This window comes from Cebus imitator, unplaced genomic scaffold (genome assembly GCF_001604975.1).
Source record: "Cebus imitator isolate Cc_AM_T3 unplaced genomic scaffold, Cebus_imitator-1.0 Scaffold3, whole genome shotgun sequence".
Taxonomy (NCBI): Eukaryota; Metazoa; Chordata; class Mammalia; order Primates; family Cebidae; genus Cebus; species Cebus imitator.
In genome coordinates this window covers 11695282-11719555 of record NW_016107318.1, presented here as the reverse complement: position 1 = coordinate 11719555, position 24274 = coordinate 11695282, and the positions used below count along the sequence as shown (strand labels likewise).

Below are 24274 nucleotides of genomic sequence, written 5' to 3'. Positions count from 1 at the left end.
TGAAGAATCAAGTAAGAAATATGTGCCAAAATGCTGTATAATTGTATAAGATGATGCAAATAAGTCATATTTGTATTCTCCTTTATTATCTAGTAGTATTTTTAACCTTGGAGTTGTAAGTACAGTGGGCATAGAACAACCCATCTGACAGGTTGAGCAAATCATTAAAAGGTGAAGAATTCTAAGTGTTAAAAGATATTACTAATGTCTGTTGAAATTATTCGTTCTTTGGATTAAATAAATAATAGCAGCAACTGGAAGGGAATTATCCCCACTTACTGTTTAGTCCATATGTCTGAATTTTTTATCTGTTACTAAGCAAAATATTTATAGTCTGTTTACATTTATATCCACGTATTGGCTTCCTTTTATGTTATTAGGCGGTCAAGAAGCAGATCGAGACGGCGATCGCATTCTAAGTCTAGGAGTCGGCGACGATCCAAAAGCCCAAGACGGAGAAGATCTCATTCCAGAGAGAGAGGTAGAAGGTCAAGGAGCACATCAAAAACGAGGTATAGCAGTGGGTGAGAAGGCAGATTTTAGGGTTCCCAAGACCCCCAGTACTGTGCTACGTAGTAGTCCCAAAAGAGGTAGTTGGGGTGGGGAGCAGAGCAATAGAGCTAGACAGGAAGAAACTGTTAATATTTAGTTTGAAGAGGCTGTTATTTGTTTTCTGGTGCTTCCTTGTAAACTGAAACTTTAGCTTATCGCTGAGGGCCTAAGTAAAATTCCTTAGTAGTAAAAATTGTTGGCTGTCCTGCTGCCTTCTTTTATTTTCTCCTTTCTGTTCAACTACTTCTAAGGATTTAATGCTACCAACCATCCCTCATGGTATACCAGAGTTTAAGGCACCTAACCATACTTCATCATCATGTCTCGTTATCAGCAACTTTATAACATTTAGTAAGGATAACTATATGCCAGCCAGTCACTGAACTATACTAGAGGATCTGCTACCATAATTTGAGAGCAATGGAGAGTTAGAGCGAAGATGTATGAAAAAAAGAAACACCTTAACATTTTATTTTCATCTAAATAATACATTCAAAAACCAGTCTTTTTGTGTAGAGCCAAACACTTTTACATTAGTATGCCCCCAATCATTTATAGTTGTGAGGCATATAATTTCACAGCACTTAATTTTTTTTAGCAACTGCTCTTTATATCTTGCTGAAATATTTATCTTAATTTTCTAGAAGCAGCTCTATATTTGGCATTATTCATTTATATATTTAGTTAAATCATGTCATTAAAGTAAGTACAGCTGGGGACCCAACGTAACTTATTCTTGGTAAGCATAAAACTCAACTGGTGGGAACAGAAGATTGGGGGTAGTAGCTTTACTATCAGTGTTAAACCCGTAGTAATGGGGCTTTTAGTCCTTATGTACTGCAGAGCAAATCAAACAAGGTGGAATGATGGAACATTTATGCAATGAAATTCAGCGTTTCTTTAAGGGCTTACTGATTACTAGGAGAGGAGTGATTGATTTAATTAGAGGGGGGGAACTGTTAAATGATGATTGCCACTTGCTGTTGTTGGAAGAGATTTAATTGAGAATGAGTCTTGAGTATTAAATTCTGAAAGATTTGACTAGACTCAGTGGGGGCATGGTTTCAGGTAGAGAATGGTGTTTCTTGAAATAACAATATTTTGCTGTAATAGGAATAGAAAATGAGGTCAGAAAAATATAATGAGGCCAGTCATGGAAGGCTTTGTTGTTCACTTGATCCAGGAGGCAACTGGAATGGGTTGAAAATGGTAAACAGGAAATTAATATTTTCAGGTTTGTACTTTAAAAGATTTCTGACACAGTACAGAATCTTTATGGAAGGCATAACTCGGGGGGCCTACTAGGGGAACTATTCTAATAATCTAGGAATTAGATAGTAAAGATTTAAATGAACAGGGAACCAATGATGAAGATTGAAGAGAGAACTGATGGAACTGAGGATGACCAGAGGAGGGAAAAAAATGAAAAGGGAGTCTTGAGGAGCCTGGAGACAATTAAACCTATTGTTTACCAAACATATTTCAAGCCAACATCCTAGTTATCCTCTCACCCATAGTCTACTTTAGTCTACTGGGGAGAAAAGCTAACAAAACAGGATTTTAAAAGAAGTAATTGTACTTTCAAATATGCCACATGAAGAATTATTTCTAAAACAGTTTCCATCAGAATAACATTTATGCTTTTAAGAATGGGATTAGCTCTGATTATATTTTTGTGTTTATTGTGCTATATAAATTGACATTAGCTGGATCTTCTAATACATTTATAAATTATGTTCATTTGTTAGAGACAAAAAGAAAGAAGACAAAGAAAAGAAACGTTCAAAAACACCACCAAAAAGTTACAGCACAGCCAGACGTTCTAGAAGTGCAAGCAGGTAAGGTGGCATTGTGAATTCTTGGCAATTTTTTTTAACTTTGCTTGTAACAGTATCAGTAGGCTGTGAATATAGAGTCTTTCCCAGAACTTAAGTATTTTAGTGTTGAAAAAAGTTACATTTTGCCATTATTGAAAGTTTTTAAAAGGCAATTTGTGAAGAATAATGTAAAGTTTATATTTTTCTTTTTACTTAATATTTTATGGTCTAGAGTATATTTGAAATAACATGGAATTCAACAGAGGTGAGTTTTTATAGTTTAAGTTTTAATGGCTAAACCATACTGAGTTGTTCCATCAAATAAGTTTATTATAGTAAGTTGTATTTATTATCCACATATTAATACTGGAAACTTTTTCTATCCCTTTTAATGATTGTTGAATTAATGGAAAGCAGTGCAGGTTCTGGTTTGTGTCATTCTTAGACTATTTTTAAGCTGTTAGTGAAAATTGAAATGTTACAGACTTCACTGCACAAAAAGCACATTTTCATAATTAATTTGGGATTTGTATGATATTGGTAAGGGCGGGACTTCATTCCATTTTTTAGATCTCATTCACATGTTTCACTGCAGTGCTTGTTTTATTCATCAGCATTACTTAAATTCATCAGGAGGTTCATACCATATTTAAAAAAATTAGCTGAAATGTGTGAAAGACCTAAATGTAAGAGCCAAAACTATAAAACCTTAAGAAGAAAACAAAAGTGAATCATTAAGACCATGAGTTTGGTGGTTTCCTAGATATAACTTCACAAGCATAAGCGACAGAGGAAAAGACAAATTTTGGGATTCACCGAAATTTAAAACATTTATATTTTTAAGGCTACTATCAAGAAAATAAAAACCTAGAGTCCTAGAAAATACTTGCAAATTATATATACGATAAGGAACTTAATATAGAATGCATGAAGAACTCTTACAACTCAGCAATAGAAAGGCAACCCAGTTTAAAAATGGCAAAAAATCTGTAGACAGTTCTCCAAAGGAGATACGCACATGTCCAATACGTACATAAAATATGTTCGACATTGGCAAATCAAAACCACAGTGAGATATGTCACACTCAGTAGAATGCTTATAAATCAGAAAGACAGGTGATAGTAGTGTTGATGAGGATGTGGAGAAATTAGAACCTTGTGCATTGATGGTATGAATATAAACTGGTGCAGGTGTTTTAGAAAATAGTCTGGCAATTCCTAAAAATGTTAAACATAGAGGTTTTTGACCCACTAGTTGTACTCTTGGGGAAAAATGAAAATATGTTAACACAAACTTTACGTGAATGTTTATGGCATTATTCATCATAGCCAAAAAGTCAACTCAAATCCATTAACAAATGTATAAACACAATGGTGTATCTATACAATTGAATATTATTCAGCAATAAATAATAATACATGCTACCATGTGAATGAAACTTGGCAAACACCCATAACAGGTCATGTATTGTTCAGTTACTTGTATATAAAATACTCAGAATAGGCAAATTAATAAAGATACCAAGTAGATTACTGATTGCTGCAGAGATAGGGAGGATTGGAGTGATAACTAAAGGGTAGGGAGTTTGTTTCTGGTGGGATGAAATTTTTTTAAAAAACTAAATTTTCAAGGATGAAAATGAAACCAAATATAAGTACAGAAAGAAATGCTAAATCAGATCTGAGGGATAGGTAGCAAAGAGATACAAAAGATGGAAAGTACTACATGCGTTTTCTTAAGAACTGTTGAGGCCTGTTTTTTTACCTATTGCTTTATATAATGTACTTACTTGTAAGTTTCTTCTCGTGCTGTATTATTGGATCACTCTAAGGCATCTTCTGTGAGCTATTAAATACCCACTGTGTTTGTAGCTGTGCTACATAGTCTATTGAGGGACACAGAAATGTAATATAAAATATTTCTTCCATCTTGAGAATTTGGAGTTCTCGTTACCTAAAATAGTAGCAAAAAGTATAAGGTACACAGTCCTGACAAATGTTTGATAAGTGAATGCTCAGTTATGTGTCATGTTTCCAGGACAAGGGTCATACATAAGTAGAAAAAAAGCTTCATTTGGAAACTAGACAACTAAGTACAGGGTTTTATAAGTCTGATAACTTGAGAACCAGGAAGAGAATTTTTTTAAAGCAGCAGTAAAAAGAAGGGGAAGGCTATATATTATCAGTTTTTTACTCAAGGATAATATTCCTAATATCTTCTTGTCAGCAGTTAAAAGAGTTGCTAGAAATTAGGAGTTTTCTTGAGGATAGGAAAGGGAAAGGTACATGGTTTACAGGTGTTTATTTAATTGTTTAGCTCAAAACAGTATCATAAAACAATCTTTCATTTTTCTGTGTTTTTGAGACAGGGTCTCTCTCTGTTGCCCAGGCTGGAGTGCAGTGGCCCTATCACAGCTCACTGCAGCCTCAACCTCCCCAGATTCAGGTGATTTTCCTACCTCTGCCTCCTGAGTAGCTGGGACTGCAGGCATGCACCACCACATCCAGCTAATCTTTTGTGTTTTTTGTAGAGATGGAGTTTTACCATGTTGCCTAGGCTGGTCCTTAACCCCTGGGCTCAAGCTTTCCCCCCATAGGTGCTGGGATTACAGGCATGAGCCATCACACCTGGCCACATCTTTCATTGTTAGAATCATCTATAATGTGTCAGCATTTATAAGATCACACTGTATTTTAAAACCTAGTTTGCACATTTGTGCTTCTAGAGAGAGACGACGACGCAGAAGCAGGAGTGGAACAAGATCCCCTAAAAAGCCTCGGTCTCCTAAAAGAAAATTGTCTCGCTCACCATCCCCTAGGAGGTAAGAATGTTAATATTTAACTGTATTTTTTATATTTTTCAGAGGTTTTAGTTTTAAAACTGCCCTGTTGTTTTTCTTTTCAGCAGTTACAGTTCTTAAGAATGTTTTAATAATGTATTCTCTCTTTCTGAACTGCAACTTAAACACTGTTAGGGATTGAACATTTTAGTCCTTGTAACCAAGTTCATTTTGTAGCCTATGTTACTTGTGTACTTTGATCGTCCAAGGTTTTGAAGTTGGATCTTTGCCGTACTATGTATAACCTGTGAAGTTGGGTCAGGCTCATCATCTAAACAAGTTAAACCTGTTGCTGCACATTTTACTGTCATTCTAGACATAAAAAGGAGAAGAAGAAAGATAAAGACAAAGAAAGAAGTAGGGATGAAAGAGAACGATCAACCAGCAAGAAGAAGAAAAGTAAAGATAAGGAAAAGGACCGGGAAAGAAAATCAGAGAGTGATAAAGATGTAAAAGTATGTTTACAAATTGATTTATTTTGATATTTGTGTTGATGTTGGTACTTTCAGGAGTTATTTTTCTATGAAGAAGTTTACTTTTATTATTCTCCTTGGCAAAGCAGGTTACACGGGATTATGATGAAGAGGAACAGGGGTATGACAGTGAGAAAGAGAAAAAAGAAGAGAAGAAACCAACAGAAACAGGTTCCCCTAAAACAAAGGAATGTTCTGTGGAAAAGGGAACTGGCGATTCACTAAGAGAATCCAAAGTGAATGGGGATGATCATCATGAAGAAGACATGGATATGAGTGACTAGAGTATTGCCTCTGTGGGAATCCAACTGTATACTTGCATCAGTGTCATTCCTTTGTGTAATTTCTTAATGCTGTATTTGTTCATCTCAAATCTAGATGTATACAGCTCTGAGTTATAAATGGTTATAAAGCTCCTGTTACTGATATTAGTTATTTACATCAAAAAGCTTTTAGAAAATGGTACGAGGTAACCAATTCTTGTCATGGTGAAATCTGATTGAGTAACCAAGCAGTTTTACTATTCTGGTGCTGCTTCATAACAAAAATGAAAAGCTGCATGCGTCTACAGCAGGCATGGGTTGTTTATGTCGTATGATCTCCCTTATTAAGTAAGTTCACTTATAGTATTTCTATAATTTGATTCATTGCCGTAATAGAGCCATGTAGGAAATGCACTGATTGCATGTTATTGTGGCAAGAATATCCTAAATGTCATTAAAATCCTTCAACATGATGGATCTACTTATGGTCTTGTTTGTTGACATGACAAATTAACATTCTTACAGTTACATCTGGAAATGAGCATTTGAAATAGATAATCCTTTAAGCTTTGTGGCAAAATTTTTGTGGCTTTTGTTTAACTTTGAAAGGTTATTATGCACTAACCTTTTTTGGTGGCTAATTAGGGTTTAAATATAGAGACAAGATTTCAAATAAAACTGTCTTTGGCAGTGAGTAAATAGCAGCATATCTTGAAGTACAGTTGTATACGTTTTCATAAGATGTTTGGGAATTTTTTTTCCTGAAGTTAATAATTTATTCCATATCTACATCAATGAAAGTTATCTACCTATCCGAAGTCCATCTTAAAGGGGAAAGAAAAAAAAATCTCTTGCCCTTATTTTGAATTTTCAGTAATTTGTTTTAAGCGCAATGTTGGAAAAAAGGGGTAGTGCATTTTAAATTGACCTTCATATGCTTTTAAAATAAGACAGATCTACTTGATAATGTACCTTTTATTTGATCTCAAGTTGTATAAAACCAATAAATTTGTGTTACTGCAGTAGTAATCTTATGCACACAGTGATTTCATGTTATATATGCAAAGTAGTTAGGCAACTGTTTTCTTAGTTACAGAAGTTTCAAGCTTCACTTTTGTGCAGTAAAAACAAAAGTAGGCTACAGTCTGTGCCATGTTGATGTACAGTTTCCGAAATTGTTTTACAAGACTTTGATAATAAAACCCTTAAATTTATGTTCATGTTCCTGTAAAACTGTATTTGTATTTATTTACGCTATTGAATGTATGACATTTACCTCATTCATTTTACAGATTCTTACCCTTTCTGTCCACATGTTTCAGTATAGTAAAAAGAGGAATTCTATCACTGTAGTGATAATTGCCATCAGAATTGTCAAAAATGATTTAATTTCTATCCAAAACAGTCTTTTTCTTAGCTTAGTGTCATTTCTTATTTTTCATGTGGGAATGGGGTTGGATAAAGCAATGAACTTTAGGATAAACAAATAATCCCACCTGTATCTAGCAAATTTATATTTTCAGTGAAATATAGATATTTACCTTCTCTGGAATAGTATAGAAGCTGTCAATGATATGTATCTACTGTACAGTACTAAATAGTATATTCATTTATGAAATGAGTAGTGTTTGGGTGGCTGGGGTGAAGGGAAAATGAGACTTGGAATTGTAGCTTTTATCCAAGTTTTGAGTATAAATAGGGTTTTTTTTTAAACTTAAAAAATTGAAATGCCATATAGAAAAGCAGCATTGTTTTTACAGTTTGTAGTAACTTTTTAAAGATTTTATCAAAAGGAATTTTGTCTGTAGTGAGTAGAAGAAGTTCTAATAATGGTCCTTATCACTGCATTTTTGAAAACAATTCAACACTAACGACATTTTAAACTTTTTTTAAAAGGTGAACCACTTTTGTAAGTTAAAAACAAATTTCACATGGGAAACTTAACATTCACAGTCTGTTCCCTCACTCATAATCTCTAAATACAAATATACTAACTTTTCTAAAGGGAATAATTTTTTTTTAAAGTATTGCCACTGACAAGATGCTGCAGTGAAGATTATTCATTCTTAGGATATTTATTTTCAGTGAACATTTTCTGCACAAAGGCAGTGTTTTACTGGGACACAAGCCTTTTAACATAACCAGTCGAAATCAAACACTGCCTCCACACTTGAGTTCTGTTCTGTATTTGATAGTAAATTGATTTAAAAATAAAAATGTTTTTTGTTAGAAAAATGTTTTGTCCTTATTTATTTGCTTAAATTCTTTAGGAGTGAATGAGAGGTGGTAGCTATACAATGAGCTTGAAGATTGAAGTCCAGTCATGCGTTTGGTCTTTATTTCATAGAGCTGGGGATAACTGTTTCTTACCTTGAGTTTCCTATGAGTAAAATGAAAGTGATTGCTACCTTGCAAAGTACAGACATAACTCAAGAGTTATTGTGGGTTTAGTTCCAGACAACTGCAGTAAAGCCGGTCAGTAATTTTTTTGGCTTCCCAGTGCATATAAAAGTTGTTGGTGCTGGCTGGTCAGTGTAGCTCGTGCCTGTAATCTTAACACTAAAGGAGGCCAAGGCAGGAGGAGTGCTTGAGCCCAGGACCAGCCTAGGCAACATAGCAAGATCCTGTCTACAAAAATAAATAGCCAGACATGGTGGTGCACACCTGTAGTTCTAGCTACTGTGGAGGATGAGGCAGGAGTATCACTTGAACCTAAGGAGTTGAGGCTGCAATGAGCTATGATCAGTTTGAATAACAGCAAGACCCCATCTGTATCTGAAGAAAGTTATTTTAAAAATGTAGCCCTTTAGCCATGCATGGCTGCACCTGTCTGTAGTCCCAGCTACTTGGGAGTCTGAGGCAGGAGAATCAAACCCAGGAGGCAGAGGTTACAGTGAGCTGAGCGACAGAGGGAGACTCCATCTCAAAAAAAGTGGCCTTTGCTGCCTGGGACAGTAAATTATAGCTGCTATTTGATTATTGAGCTCTTAAAAAACTATGTAGTTAATAATTTGTGTAGGGGGTAATGTTAAAATAAATTGCATACCTTTTATTGAAAAGGCTGTGTTGCCCTTGTTTTTGTGAAGATGGTCTTAGGTTAAGTTTCCTAGTGGCAATTCTATACATCGAAGATAGAGTAATGTGAATAGGCACTTGGGAAAGGAATGAAAGGAGGGAGAGGATAAAAATTGCTGTTAACCTTGGAGCTACATCTTAAAACTGAGTTCGTTTCTGGTGTGTGCATTATATAGCTTATGTCATACAGATCAGAGTATTATTCAATACATCAAATTTATCTCTAGCAAAATAATCACTTTCAGTTGGGCACCAGATGAAGGGTTGGATCCATGCATGCTGTTTGTAGATTGATAAACATCTTTTCAAATGGAATTGAGATTTCCGTCAGTCAGCTTCAAAACCACCTAATGCATTTCATCCCTGTGCTGCTTAAAATATTTTTTTCTGGCCGGGCGCGGTGGCTCAAACCTGTAATCCCAGCACTGTGGGAGGCCGAGGCGGGTGGATCACGAGGTCAAGAGATCGAGACCATCCTGGTCAACATGGTGAAACCCCGTCTCTACTAAAACTACAAAAAATTAGCTGGGCATGGTGGCGCGTGCCTGTAATCCCAGCTACTCAGGAGGCTGGGGCAGGAGAATTGCCTGAACCCGGGAGGCGGAGGTTGCGGTGAGCCGAGATCGCGCCATTGCACTCCAGCCTGGGTAACAAGAGCGAAACTCCGTCTCAAAAAAAAAAAAAAAAAAAAAAAATATTTTTTTCTAATCAAGTACATGTAGTTGTGTTTTAATTAAATATGGATGTAATGGCATTGTTACTGGTACTTTTAAAAACATTCAGAATATCTATTAAAGTTTTATTAGCAGAAGTAGTAATTATACCTTTCTAAATTTCTCGAGACAATTTTTGGAGCTGTAGATATATCAAATTTCAATCTTTGTTTTTATTCCCATTTTCATTTTATGTCAAAGTATATGTGAAATTTATTTAGACATTCTTAGCAAAATATGTTAAGTGAGTACCATGACAATTCTTTATTCTTTAGAATACGCTTAGGTGTGTCACAGAAGATGGTTAGAGTCTTTTTTTTTTTTTTTTTTTTTTGAGACGGAGTCTCACTTTGTCCCCTAGGCTGGAGTGCAGTGGCGCAATCTCAGCTCACTGTAACCTCCGCCTCCCAGGTTCAAACAATTCTCCTGCTTCAGCCTCCTGAGTAGCTGGGATTACAGGCATGTGCCACCATGCCCAGATAATTTTTTTTTTTTTTTTTTTGAGACGGAGTCTCACTTTGTCCCCTAGGCTGGAGTGCAGTGGCGCAATCTCAGCTCACTGTAACCTCCGCCTCCCGGGTTCAAGCGATTCTCCTGCCTCAGCCTCCTGAGTAGCTAGGATTACAGGCATATGCCACCATGCCTGGCTAATTTTTTGTACTTTTAGTAAAGAAAGATTTCACCACGTTGGCCAGGCTGGTCTCGAACTCCTGACCTCGTGAGCCACCGTGCCAGGTCTAATTTTTTTATTTTTAGTAGAGATGGGGCTTCACTATGTTGGCCAGAATGGTCTCCCCCTACCTGACCTTGTGATCCACCCCCTCAGCCTCTCAAAGTGCTGGGATTACAGGCTTGAGCCACTGCACCTGGCCGGTGTTTAGCAGTCCTAAGACAATTTACAGAGACTGATATGACTGATATTTTTACATGACCAATAACAAAATAATGGATCATTCTCAGATTTCTCAATTTATTAATGGTTATTTTTGCAATGCACTGTCACTAAAATTATTACCATGATGTCTTTCTTTTTTTTATTATTTAAAAAAAGGTAGTTAGGGCTGGGCACAGTGGCTCATGCCTATAATACCAGCACTTTGGGAGGCCAAGGGGGTTGGATCACTTGAGGTCAGGAGTTTGAGACCAGCCTGGCCAACATGGTGAAACCCCATCTGTACTAAAAATAAAAATTATCCGCATGTCGTGGTGCATACCTGTAATCCCAGCTACTCGGGAGGCTGAGGCAGGAGAATCTCTTGACTCAGGAGGCCAAAGTTGCAGTGAGCCGAGATCATGCCACTGCATTCCAGCCTGGGCGACAGAGAAAGACTCTTGTCTCAGTAAATAAATAAAGCTAGTTTGCTAAAATATTGTTTGTGCATGAGAAATTGAAGGTCTAGGGTCACAAGTTAAAGAATGAAATGTTCCAAATGATGTTTAATATCATTCATGTTCAGTTATCCCAAGATGTAATTTAAAAATTTTCTGATGGGCATGGCACCTCACACCTGTAATCCCAGCATTTTGGGAGGCCCAGCCTGGCAGATTGCTTGAGCCCAGAAATTCAAGACCAGCCTGGACAACATGGTAAAAACCCTGTCTCAAAAAACTAGACAAATTAGCCAGGCATGGTGGCACAGACCTGTAGTCCCAGCTACCTGAGAGGCTGAGGTGGGAGGATTGCTTGAGCCTAGGAGGCAAGGTTGCAGTCAGCTAAGATTGCATCACTGCACTCCAGCCAAGGTGACAGGCTGTCTCAAAAAAAAAAATAAATTGGTTGAACTTTCTGCAGATAACACTAAATGTAATTTTGACACTATACTAAACGTAAAACCTTTTCTTATTAACTAAGTTGACAAAATTAAAGTGTGTTCATTTAAAGATTTTGGCAGACAAGCATCAAGTAGATTAAGAACATTTTTATCTTTCCACAAAATTAATACATCAGTCAGGATTCAGAGAAGCAGAACCACTAGAAGATACACTTTTTAACAGAGATATGACATCAACAATTGTGAGACCTAGTTAAGCAATCTGTAAGGCTTCATCTTTGCATCTGATGCTGGAAGTTGAAGTGCACAGGCAGTTGAAAAGCAAAGATGAATGATTGGGGGAGGGATGGTGACATTAAGAATGAGCTGGAACCAGCCACAAGCACAAGGTAGACCTCACAAACAAGGACTGAAACTCTGGTCAGGTCTTGTTGCTTCTGACTTTGGTGGCATAGATGTCCTTCCAAAGCCAGGACACTTCATCATGGAGCAAAATATATCTGGTCCAGAAGTCTGAGAAGCTGAAGGAGGATCTGGGGACAGTGGGACAACTGCAGGCCCAACCGCTGCCTCATCCCAAAGGGGCAGCAGATAAGCCACAATGTGTGTGAGCTACAAAATTTGTTTCACGCACGGCCGGGCACAGTGGCTCACGCCTACAGTCCCAGCATTTTGGGAGGCTGAGGTGGGCAGATCACCTGAGGTCGGGAGTTCAAGACCAGCCTGGTCAACATGGTAAAACCTCATCTCTACTAAAAACACAAAAATTAGCTGGGCATGGTGGCCCATGCCTGTAATCCCAGCTGCTCAGCAGGCTGAGGCAGGAGAATTGCTTAAACCTGAGAGGCAGAGGCTATAATGAGCTGAGATTGTGCCATTGCACTCCAGCCTGGGAAACAAGAGTGAAACTCCATCTCAAAACAAAACAAAAAAAATTTGTTTCACTTTAGCCCTCCAAAACTCCTACATTATCCATATTCATTAATCATGCACTGCATAATGTTGCCTCATTTTGGTCAACAATGGACTGCATATAAGATCGCGGTCTCATAAGATCATAATGGAACTGAAAAATTCCTTTCACCTAGTGACATCCTAGCCATTGTAACATCCTAGCCCAGTGAATTATCTGTTCGTGGTGATGCTGGTGTATACAAACATACTCCGTTGCCAGTTGTATAAACGTATAGTACATACAACTATGTATCATACCTAATACTTGGTAATAAATTACTCTATTACTGGTTTATGTATTTACTATTTATTGTTGCAGTATATGCGTTCTACTTACTTAAAAGGAAAAAAAAATTAATCTGAAAAACAACCTCAGGCAGGTCCTGCAGGAGTTATTCCAGGAGGTATTGTCATCACAGCAGATAACAGCTCCATGTATGTTACTGCCTCTTAAGCCCTTCCAGTGGGACAAGATATGGAGGTGGAAGACAGTGATACTGATGATGCTGACTCTGTGTCAGCCTAGCACAATGTGTGTGTGTGTGTGTGTGTGTGTGTGTTTTAAAAAAGGTAAAAAAGTAAGGCTGGGCATGGTGGCTCACCCTGTAATCCTAGCACTTTGGGAAGCTGAGGTGGGTGGATCACGATGTCAAGAGATCAAGACCATTCTGGCCAACATGGTGAAACCCTGTCTGTACTAAAAATACAAAAATTAGCTGGGTGTGGTGGCAAGTGCCTGCAATCCCAGCTACTTGGGGGGCTGAGGCAGGAGAATCCTTTGAACCTGGGAGGTGCAGAGTGCAGTGAGCTGAGATCATGCCCCTGCACTCCAGCCTGGCAACAGAGCAAGACTCCGTCTCCAAAAAAAAAGGTTAAAAATTTAAAAATATTTTATTAAATAGAAAAAAGCTCACAGAATAAGGATGTGAAGAAAGAATATTTGTTTATAGTTGTACAATGTGTGTTTTAAGCTAAATATTATTATGAGTCAAACAGTTAAAATATTTTAAAGTTTATAAAGTAAAAAGATAGCTAATTTTTTAATTAAAAGAAAATTTAAAAATATACCTAGCTTAGCTTAACTGTATGTGCTTATGCAGTAGGTCTACAGGATGGGTGTACAGTAATGTCCTAGGCCTGCACATTCACTCACTACTCACTCACTGGCTCACCTAGAGCAATTTCCAGCCCTGCAAGTTCCATTTAGGTAAGTGCCCTGTATAAGTGTACCATTTTTATCTTTCTACATCATATTCTTACTGTACTTTTTCTATATCTAGAGAGACAAATACATTATAATGTAAATATAATTTGTATAATACACAAATTGTGTTCCAATTGCCCACAGTACTCAGTACAATATAATATGCTGAACGGGCTTGTGGCCTCAGAGCAATAGGCTTTATCATGTAGTCTAGGTGAGTAGTAGGCTGCACCACCTAGGTTTGTGTTAAGTACACTCTGTGAGGTTCTCAAAATGACATCGCCTGATGCATTCCACAGAACACACACCCATCATGAAGTGACACACAACTGTATTTAGAACATCCCAGACAATCACTGCCATCCTTCTTTAGTGACCAAGAACTCTACATATGGGAGGTACAGGTCGATAAGTGGTGGGTTTTATCTTTTTGGTTTTATGTTAGTGTTTCTACTCTAAGCTAATTAAAGTCATTTTCACCTGCAAAACATGATGAAAACCAGGAATGATTAACAAGCACCTTTTTGAGAAGTTCTTAGGAGATTTTGCTTCAATATTTTTCAGTGTGTGGAAAAAGCAAAACTGTAATTCTATGTACTATAGGTACCATTATGACTAAAAGTACTACTCTTCTAAAATGAGCTATAACAATTAAAAGGCTCATCACAACGTAAGCTCATCCTATAAGGATGGTTTGCGTGATGTAAAAAATGTGATACTTAACACGTTATGAAATTTTCAGGTGGCAACCAGAGATACTATTGCCCCAGATTTCTGACATAAAATGCTTTGCAAGAGTTTTTGCAAATTTATAGTATACAAACAAATTATGGGCTTTTACCAAGCTTAGTTTTACTATCTTTACAAGTGATTTAATACCTCTTGTCCATTTCTCTAAGAGGGGAAGGTTTCACACCAGTTCTTTGAAAGTTTCCAAAGTTTGCAAATATAGTGACTTAGGTAAGAATGCATTTTGTTCATTTTAGAAAACAAGATTAAAACATCTTTTGCTGGAGTTAACAGCAGAGGCATATTATGTCCCACACTAATGTAAGATTAACAATTTTTCACTCCATTTTAAAAGCTAGCATAATACAAGCAGGACTTCAAATTCACCTAAAGTTTTCTACAAGTTTCTCTCTAGCATGTTTGTAAATATGAGTAATATGAATGAGCAGAAGAAGGCTCCCTTTAATTCAGCAGTTGAACAACACAGGCTTGGACTGCACAGGTCTACTTACATACAGATTTTCACCTGAACCCCTAACATCCGTATTGTTCAAGGGTCCACTGTATTTACTTACAATATTTAATGCAGCCCTTTCATGGCCTCGAAACAGGATCTTTGTCTTCTGTAGACTTAGGGAAAACTAGGAAGAGGGCTTGATAAATAATCATTATTCATTACCCTTCCCCCAGGTGTGAGTAATAAACTGTATGTGAATAATACTATAAAAACCCATTTTTGGCTCGCACGGTGGCTGACTCCTGTAATCCCAACACTTTGGGAGGCCAAGGTGGGCGATCACCTGAGGTCAGGAGTTCAAGACCACCCTGGCCAACATGGTGAAAACTCGTCTCTTCAAAAAAATACAAAAATTAGCCGGGGATGATGGTGGATGCTGTAATCCCAGCTACTGGGAGGCTGGTACGAAAGAATTGCTTGAACCCAGGAGGCGGAAGTTGCAGGGAACTGAGATCGTGCCATTGCACTCCAACCTGGGCAAAAGAGCAAGACTCTGTCTCAAAAACAAAACAAAACAAAACAAAATTTCTATTAGCATAAATGGGGCTTAATTCCAGTTCTGAGCAGAAGGAAACTCGTTTTTCATCTACTAACGGTTATCAGCAGATGTGTTAGTTTCCAAACCATCCTATGTACTTACACTCACAAAAAACAGAGCATCTATTTCAAACTTCCCTTTTATGAAGTTTGACAATTCTCTGTATGTGAATGTCTACAGAGGGTGAATTGTCTCTTCAGAGAATTATTTTCTCTAAGACAGAAACCGTATCTTCTCTGGATACCATACCAGTGGGCAAGAATATTAAGAATTTCTAAATGGACATTGAAGATGACTATATGATGGTTCCCTCCACCCAATTTAAACAGTTTCAAAATCACAAATGGAGAACATATAGAATTTTATGTACTTATACTGCAAAATCTTGAATTTTCATTTGGTATTATGAAAACATACAGTGTTTTGACCTATTCATTTGAAACACTGCATATAGCTTCATTCATTAACTGGATTAAAAGGCACATTTCAAAAAATCTTCATGAAAAGTAAAACTGTGAAAAGTTTATTTGCATTGATTAATTCCTTTTTTTTTTTTTAACCATCGTAAGAGATATTGACATTTGTTTGCTCTTCGTGATCAGAGAAAAGACATTTTGGAATGGATAATCTGTTTCTACTATTATTGAAAGAAAAAAGCCTTAAAAACAAAATTCAAGTGCGAAAATTTCCAGTAGTCTTCCTACCCTCCAGTGTACCCCAGAAAAATATTCATACTTATGCTGTTAAGAAATTAATAAATCAAAATTTTCAACTACCCATGTTTTTTTTCCTCCCTAAGGTGTCTGTACTTATGAAAAAAATCTATAGCATATTCCTGAAAGTATACCAAATTCCTATAAAGTAAGAGAGCATAAAAGCAATAGTGATCACTGCCTTTCAGTGTCTCCAACCCCACATAACCACAGATAGGATAATTCAGTCTCTAAGTCATCTGATCTACCCATTTCCTAAATAACAGGGATCAACTTCTATTCAATAAAGCTAGTCTGGGTTTACTAACACTTTCCCCAAAAGTCAACAGGCCCATGTAAGGTAGTAATTAGGTCTTTCGATTTTTAACTATGATTATTTTTCTTCATTATAAAATGCATTTAATGCCAACATATGCAATGTATGTATCAGCATGGAAGATGCAGCTTTAAAGATGATATTTATTTAAAATTTTTCTTAGTTTATACTTTGGAGTTTTAAATCATATTTTCAACAAGGGTCTCTAAACTCATTTAAAATTACCTAAAATCTGGAAAAAGTTTAAGCTACTGGTCAGTCTAAAAAAACTTGACAGATGCATTCTTGAGACATTCATCAGGATACATTTTAAAAACATCAATCTAAGTAAGCTCTTTAATACAACATGATACTTTATAACTGTTATACATTATTCCCCCTAATTTAGTTTCATACTTGGACCTTCAAACCATCTTGGAATAAATAAGAAAAATTTTAAGTGCAAAAATGAGTAATACATGATTTTATCATTTGGAGATAATTAAATCAATAAATATTTTCCTGTGATTTAAAAAAAATAAACAATAGGAGTCATCAATCTTGTGTATACTTCTGGACTTTAACTTGTAACAAATATATTCTGTTAGCATATAAAATGTTTTTATCTTATTTTGAAAGCATTAAATATGTAGGGTTGTCCAAAATATGTGTATTGTTTTTTAAAGCTGACTCCAATGCATCTACATTCTACTAAAAACAAACAAAATAATCAGACTGATGTGCACTTATTAGGAAGCAAGTTTAAAAATTTGGAATTTTTTTTAAAGTGCTGAGATTTGGAAGAGGAATATCTTNAACAAAATAATCAGACTGATGTGCACTTATTAGGAAGCAAGTTTAAAAATTTGGAATTTTTTTTAAAGTGCTGAGATTTGGAAGATGAATACCTTTAAACATGCTTACCATTCATTCATTACCTTATGATGAACATAACAAGGACTCAAACTCAATTTTAGAAAAAAAAAAAAAATAGAAGTTCTATGAAAGGAAGATTAGTAACAAACATTCAGGTAAAAACAAATAGCACCACAATGAATTGCACTAAGGTGCTAAAGGAGAGGTACCTTATTCCCTGCAGAGTGAATGCTCCTTCTGAAATGTATTGCAACATGTAAATGCAATTGTTTAATGGTTACCATTTGGTTCATTCATCTACAGAAAATTGCATTCCTTCTAGTTCATTATATTGAACAAACATTCAAATTACTGAACTATACATAATGTTACATAGTTTACATTTTATGAAAACAAAGCTCGAAGGAATATTTATAAATATCACCTTGAATAAAGATGACAAGTTTAAAAGGGCTCCATATCTCTTAAGACATTTAATTTACGTTAATGGTCCAGGAGTGTTTTAGATATAGATATAGATATATTTATATGCATATATATTTCAACAAGAAGTGTAAAAATTTTTAAAAACAAATCACAGCACTCATAGCTGCTTTACATACGAAGGTCTTAGGGTCATTAATGTGTCAAACTATTACATTTATAATATGTATATTTTTAAAAAGACCAAAAATGGCACATCAGAAAACTTGCTGAAATTCTTATTAGAGGCCCATTTCACTGTATCATATTACTGATGTGTTAATTCATTGTGTAATTCCCTTTTCTTCACTGAAAGCATCTGTCCCTTCTATTTGGATCCACTTCTAGGGTCTCTGCATTTTCTTTCCTTGGTCAGACGGCATCCTTTTCCATGTCAGTTAAAGATCAGGAAAACGGCTTGGGTCTTCCTTATAGTCATCAGGTATAGTAAAGATAGAGCCATCAAATTCATCGTATCGAAACTCCTGAAAAGTCACAGTGGCTGTGATTGTGGGAAACACAGGTATATCTACAGAGAGAACATCAATGATAACATTGTAAAATCAAATGTTAATATTCATAGACTACAATGTATTATTGGAGATGTCCATACTCCTTAAAATGTAAACAAACAAACAAACAAAAAATCCTACTCAAGGACCAGAAGAATTCCAATATAGGTAGTACAGAGTATGTGTTTCAGGGAAAGTTCTGGGTATTGATTAATGAGGAGAAAAAGACATCAAGGCATCCAGCATTATACTAAAAACTCAAGATCCTATTTCTGCCTTAAGAATATAATCCCAGATTCTACCAGTCATTTTGCTTTTTCTTGGGGCAGAGGGATAGCTACTTTTGTACTTTTTGCCTTCTAACTTTTTTTAAGATAATAGTGTATATACTATTTTGACTCTTTGAGCTGATTTATTTTCATTCTTAGTAGCCCAAGTAAAATACACTAATCCTTTTTTGTTTTAAAACATTAAAAACAACCTATCACTTAAATATGTGGATAAAAACAGTCTCATCAGAAATGGAAAAATATCATACTACCACAGCCTAATTTTCCAGGTGAAATATATTTCTGGCTGAAATTGTAAGTAACATCTAGCAATTAAAATGAGCAAATTAATGATTACATGGGAACCAGAAAGAGAAAAATAAATAAAATGAACAAGTACATTAAATAAAATATTTAATTTTATTCCTAATATGAGTTACTGACATGACTACAGACCATAAAGCCTGGGTTCAGATTCCTATAAATCATTTTACTCATGAACCTCAGGGATTTCATATGTAAAACAAACAAACTCTGAAATTCCCTTAAAACTCTGAAATGAAGTTGGGTGTGGTGACTCTAATCTATAATCTTAATACTTTGGGAGGCCAAGGCAGGAGGATTGCTTGAGCCCAGGAGTTCAAAACCAGCCTGGACAACACAGGGAGACACTGTCTCTATTTAAAATAACAATAATAATTAAAAGTAATTTTTAAAAACTCTGAAATGAGTGTATGAAAGCTAATTCAAGTGTCTGTCTAGGGTAAGGACACAGTAAATTAAGTCTAACTGATATAAGCTAGTATTTTATTGCAGAAAGTTATGTTCTTACATAAAAAGGAAAGCAAAATACCTTAATCAGACTTAAACATAATAATCAATGTAACATTTATAGCTTCTAGTTATTTCTGGGGAAAAAAATTATTCTTTTGTACCTACTATGTGCAGATGCTATTCTAATCCAGGAGTCTGAATACTAAGTCCCATTTCCAGACCTATTTTGGTAGGGCCCATAAGTTAAGAAATGGTTTTACATTTTTAAATGTCTAGGGGAAAAAAAGAACAGCATTTCATGAAGCAAAAAATTAGGCTGGACATGGTGGCTCATGCCTAAAATCCCAGCACTTTGGGAGGTTGAGGCAGGCGGATCACCTGAGGTCAGGAGTTCGAGACCAGCCTGGCCAACATGGTGAAACCTTGTCTCTACTAAAAATACAAAAATTATCTGGGTGTGGTGGCAGGTGCCTGTAATCCCAGCTACTCAGGAGGCTGAGGCAGAAGAATTGTTTGAACCCTGGAGGCAGAGCTATAGAACCGAGATTGTGCCACTGTACTCCAGCCTGGGCAACAGTGCAAGACTCCGTCTCAAAAAAAAAAAAAAAAAAAAAAAAAAAAAAAAATTACATGAAAGTCAAACTTCAGTGTCCGTAAATGGCTTTATTGGAACACAACATACCCACACATTTACTTACTGTCTATGGCTGCTTTCATTTTCCAAATAAAATAGTTGTAACAGAAACCATACAGCCCACAAAGCCTAAAATATTATCTTTCAGAAAAAGTTTGCTGACCCCGTTCTAGGTTTTGGATATAGATCACTAAAGAAACAAAATTCATGTACTTATGGAGATTACACTAGTTGGGAGAGGTAGACAACAAATAAATGATGATGAGTATCTATAAATAAATAAAGCTTGACAGCAGAATAGGGAGTCTCAGTGTTGGAGATAAGAGCTGCTGAATAGGGCAGCCAAAGGAAAACTTCAAAGAAGGGACTTTTCAGGAAAGACCTGAGATAAGAACAAACCATGCAGTTGCCTGGAGGAAGAAAATTCCAAAGAGAAGAACTCGAAGTACAAAAGCCCTAAAAGGAAAGTATCTGGTTTATTCTTGGAGCAGCCAGGAGGCTAACGTGGCTGCAGCCAAATGAAAGAGGGGAAGATTAGCGGGCAATGAGGTCAGAGGGGAAATAGGCTGCCAAATCAGGTGGGGATTAGGCTGAGAAGACTTCAGCTTTTACTCTGGATGAGATGGAAAGCCAATGGAAGGGTATAACCAGAGTAGTATTATAACTTGAGTTTTAGCAGAAATAGTGAGAATATAATACAGGGTGACAAGAGTGAAGCAGGTGTGCTCCAGAAGGAGCAGCCAGAGAGGGAGGAGGAAAACCAAGAGAGAGTCTATCAAAGAAGTCAGAGGAAATTTGAATTATTTGTCTCAGTTTTTCACTGAGCCAAGGACTTCAAAATAAGAAAAGTCAAATCTTTAAGAGATTAAGATAAAAACAGAAAAGTTTCTGCTAGATTTAACAATAAGGATCAATAAGAAATAAATAGGAAGAGAGAATCTGTAATGAACTATGGAAGCGAGTACACTTTTTATTTTCAAACAATTACAGATTCACAAGCAATTTTAAGAAATAATACAGTCTGGGCACAGTGGCTCATGCTTGTAATCCCAGCACTTTGGGAGGCCAAGATGGGCAAATCACTTGAGCTCAGGAGTTTGAGACCAGCCTGGGCAACAGTTAAATGAGACCCCATCTCTACAACAAATACAAAAACTAACTGGGTGTAGTGGCTCATGTCTGTGGTCTCAGGTACTCAGAAGGCTGAGGTGGGAGGATGGCTTGAGGCTAGGAGGCAGAAGTTGCGTGAGCCAAGATCATGCCACTGCATTCTAGCCTTGGCAACAGAGCCAGACCCTATCTCCAAAAACACCAAAAAAGAAAGACAGAATACAGAAAGATTTCCTGTAGCCTTTATCCAATTCTATCCAATTTCCCCAATGGTAACATCTTGCAAATAATACAATATCAAAATCAGGATATTGACAGTACAGTAACACTGAATGAATATTTCCATTGCCACATGTGGTCCTCATGTTGGATCCTATGTTGCCCTTTCATAGCCACATTGTTTCTCTTATACCTCACCCCTTCCTTAGTCCCTGGTATCTACTCATTTCTCTTATACCTCACCCCTTCCTTAGTACTTGGCATCTACTCAACTGTTCACTGCCATAGTTTTTTTACTTTGAATACTTTATATAAATGGAATCATACTGTATATAATTTTGGGGATTGGCTTTTTTCTACTCAGTATAATTCTCAGGTGATTCATCTAGTTGTTTCATGTATTAACAGTTCATTCTTTTTATTGGTGAATAGTACATTCCATGGTATAGGTGTACCATTGTTCATTTACGTGTTGAAAATTGTAGTTTTGGGCTATTACCTATAAAGCTGATATAAGCTGATACAAAATAAGCATTTGTGTGTGTGAAAGTACTCTTCATCTGTCAGGTCTAAATGCTTAGGAGTGCAACAGCTTCTACGAGGCAAGCATCACCTCATATATCCCATCATAGAACAGATTCTTTATCATAGCTCTCAAGAAACCAACCCTGCTGACACCTTGATCTTGGAAACTAGTCTCTAGAACTGTGAGACAACAAATTTCTGTTGTTTAAGGAACTCAGTTTGTGGTAGTTTGTTATGGCAGCCCTAGCAAACTAAAACAGCTATTCTAGCTTCTCTGCCTTTCCTCCAAATTTTAAAATAATCTTGCCTATGTCTATAAAAATATCTTGCTGGGATTTTTATAGGAATTGTGTTAAATTCATATATCAATTTGGACAAAACTGACAAGTTTCCTATTTCAAGTCTTCCAATCCATGAATATGGTAAATCTCTCCATTTGTTCAGATTTTCTTTCATTTCTTTCAACAGTGTTGTGTTGTTTTCACCATACAAATCCTGTACATGTTTTATGTACATGACAGATACCTAAATATTTTTTTTCCTTTTTTTTTTTTTTGAGATGGAGTTTCACTTTGTTACCCAGGCTGGAGTGTGGTGGCAGGATGCTAGTATATAGAAACTTTTTTTTTAATGTTTAACTCATATCCTATAACCCTGACAAAATCACTTATTAATTCTAGGTTTTGTTTTCTGTTTTTGTTGAATCTTTGGGATCCTTTACCTATAGAATTATGTCATTTGCAATTATGGAAGGTTTTATTTCTTTCTATGCTAAATGCCTTTTATTTCTTTTATTTCCTTATTGCATTTATTATCCATTTGATTCCTGCAAGGTCTACAGTGCTTTCATTTCATTCTGTTTAACAGTAATTTGTGTCTCTTGCTTTTATCAGTCTTTCTACAAACTTACAGATTACTGAACTTTTCAAAGAATCAATCCTTTGTTTCATTGACTTTCTCTATTGATTTTCCATTTTCTATTTCATTGATTTCTACATTCTATTATTTCTTACCTTATGATTGGTTTGGGCTTATTTTGCATTGTTTTCCCTAAGTTCTTGAAACAGAAGCTTAAATTATTGAGATTTATCTCTTTTCTTAAAGTATGCACTTAGTGCTATAAATTTCCCTCTCAGCACTGCTTCAGCTATGTTCCACAAACTTTGATGTGTTGCAATTTCATTTTCATTCAGTTCAATTTGTTGTTTTATTTCCTTTCAGGCTTCCCTTTGACATATAGATTATTTAGAAGAGTACTCTTTAAGTTTCCAAGTGTTTGGAGATTCTCTTGTTATTTTCCTAATATTAATTTTTTTTCTTTTTTCTTTTTTTTCACACCAATGATCTCCGTACTTTAGGATCTTTTTTTTTTTGAGACGGTTTCACTCTTGTTGCCCAGGTTGGAGTGCAATGGTGCGATCTCAGTTCACTGCAACATTCACCTCCCGGGTTTCAGCGATTCTCCTGCCTCAGCCTCTTGAATAGCTGGAATTACAGGCACCCACCAACACACCAAGCTAATTTTTGTGTTTTTAGTAAAGATGGGGTTTCGTCATGTTGGGCAGGCTAGTCTTGAACTCCTGACCTCAGGTGATCCACCCACCTTAGCCTCCTAAAGTGCTGGGATTACAGAGGTAAGCCACCATACCTGGCCTTAATATTAATTTCTAGTTTAATTCCATTGTAATAAGAAAAGACAGTATGATTTTTGGTTATTTTATATATATTCAGGTTTGTTTATAGCCAATATGTTCTACCTTGGCATATGTTCCATAGGCACCTGAATGTGTATTCTGCTGGTGTTGGGTGGAGTAGTCTATAAACGCCAGTTAAATACTTCGGCTTAGGATGATGTTGATTGTTCCACATCCTTGCAAATTTTCTGTCTGTTGTTATATCAACCATTGAGAGAAGGGTGTTGAATCTCCAGTTATAATTGTGGATCTATTTTTTGTTTTCCATTCTTTCAATTTTTGTTTCACCTATCTTGCAACTCTGTTATTTGGTGTATATACATTTAGAATGGTTACATCTTCTTCATGGATTGATCCTTTTATCATTATATAATGTCTTTCTCTGTCTCTAATAAGTTTCTTTGCTATGAAATCTGCCTTAATTTTAATATGATCAGTCCTATTTTCCTTCTATTAATGTTTGCATGATATCCTTTTCTACCCTTTCACTTCTAATCTGCCAACATCATTGTATTTTGAGTGAGTTTCTTGAAAACAGCATACAGTTGGATCATGATTTTTGTTTTGTTTTGTTTTCATTGAAACAATCTTGCTCTGATGCCCAGGCTGGAGTGCAGTGGCACAATCTTGGCTCACTGCTACTTCCACTTCATAGGTACAAGCAATTCTCCCACCTTAGCCTCCTGAATAGCAGGGATTACAGGCATGTGCCACTATGCCTAACTTTTTTTTTTTTTTTTTTTT

General features: G+C 36.1%; 2 protein-coding genes across 19 annotated transcripts in view; one reads left to right on the top strand and one right to left on the bottom strand.

Annotated features, from left to right (window-relative positions):
* The window catches only part of SRSF11 (serine and arginine rich splicing factor 11), a 47121-nt gene extending 39943 nt beyond the window's left edge, over positions 1-7178 (top strand). For 8 of the 18 annotated variants that reach the window (XM_017531979.2, XM_017531970.2, XM_037739809.1 and 5 more), the window contains 5 exons: positions 381-512; positions 2301-2390; positions 5075-5191; positions 5526-5664; positions 5769-7178. In XM_017531979.2, coding sequence (XP_017387468.1) covers positions 381-512; positions 2301-2390; positions 5075-5191; positions 5526-5664; positions 5769-5966 — 676 coding nt within the window. In that variant the 3' untranslated portion in view covers positions 5967-7178. The remainder of the gene's footprint in view (positions 1-380; positions 513-2300; positions 2391-5074; positions 5192-5525; positions 5665-5768) is intronic. The other 10 variants (XM_037739800.1, XM_017532023.2, XM_037739831.1 and 7 more) reach the window with 3 other exon arrangements.
* Positions 7179-15945: 8767 nt separating this feature from the next.
* The window catches only part of ANKRD13C (ankyrin repeat domain 13C), a 101949-nt gene continuing 93620 nt past the window's right edge, over positions 15946-24274 (bottom strand). Inside the window, exons 14-15 of the mRNA XM_017531948.2 lie at positions 17364-18322; positions 15946-17267 (exon numbers count right to left, since the gene is read on the bottom strand). Of these exons, the coding sequence (XP_017387437.1) occupies positions 18192-18322 (131 nt within the window). The 3' untranslated portion in view covers positions 15946-17267; positions 17364-18191. The remainder of the gene's footprint in view (positions 17268-17363; positions 18323-24274) is intronic.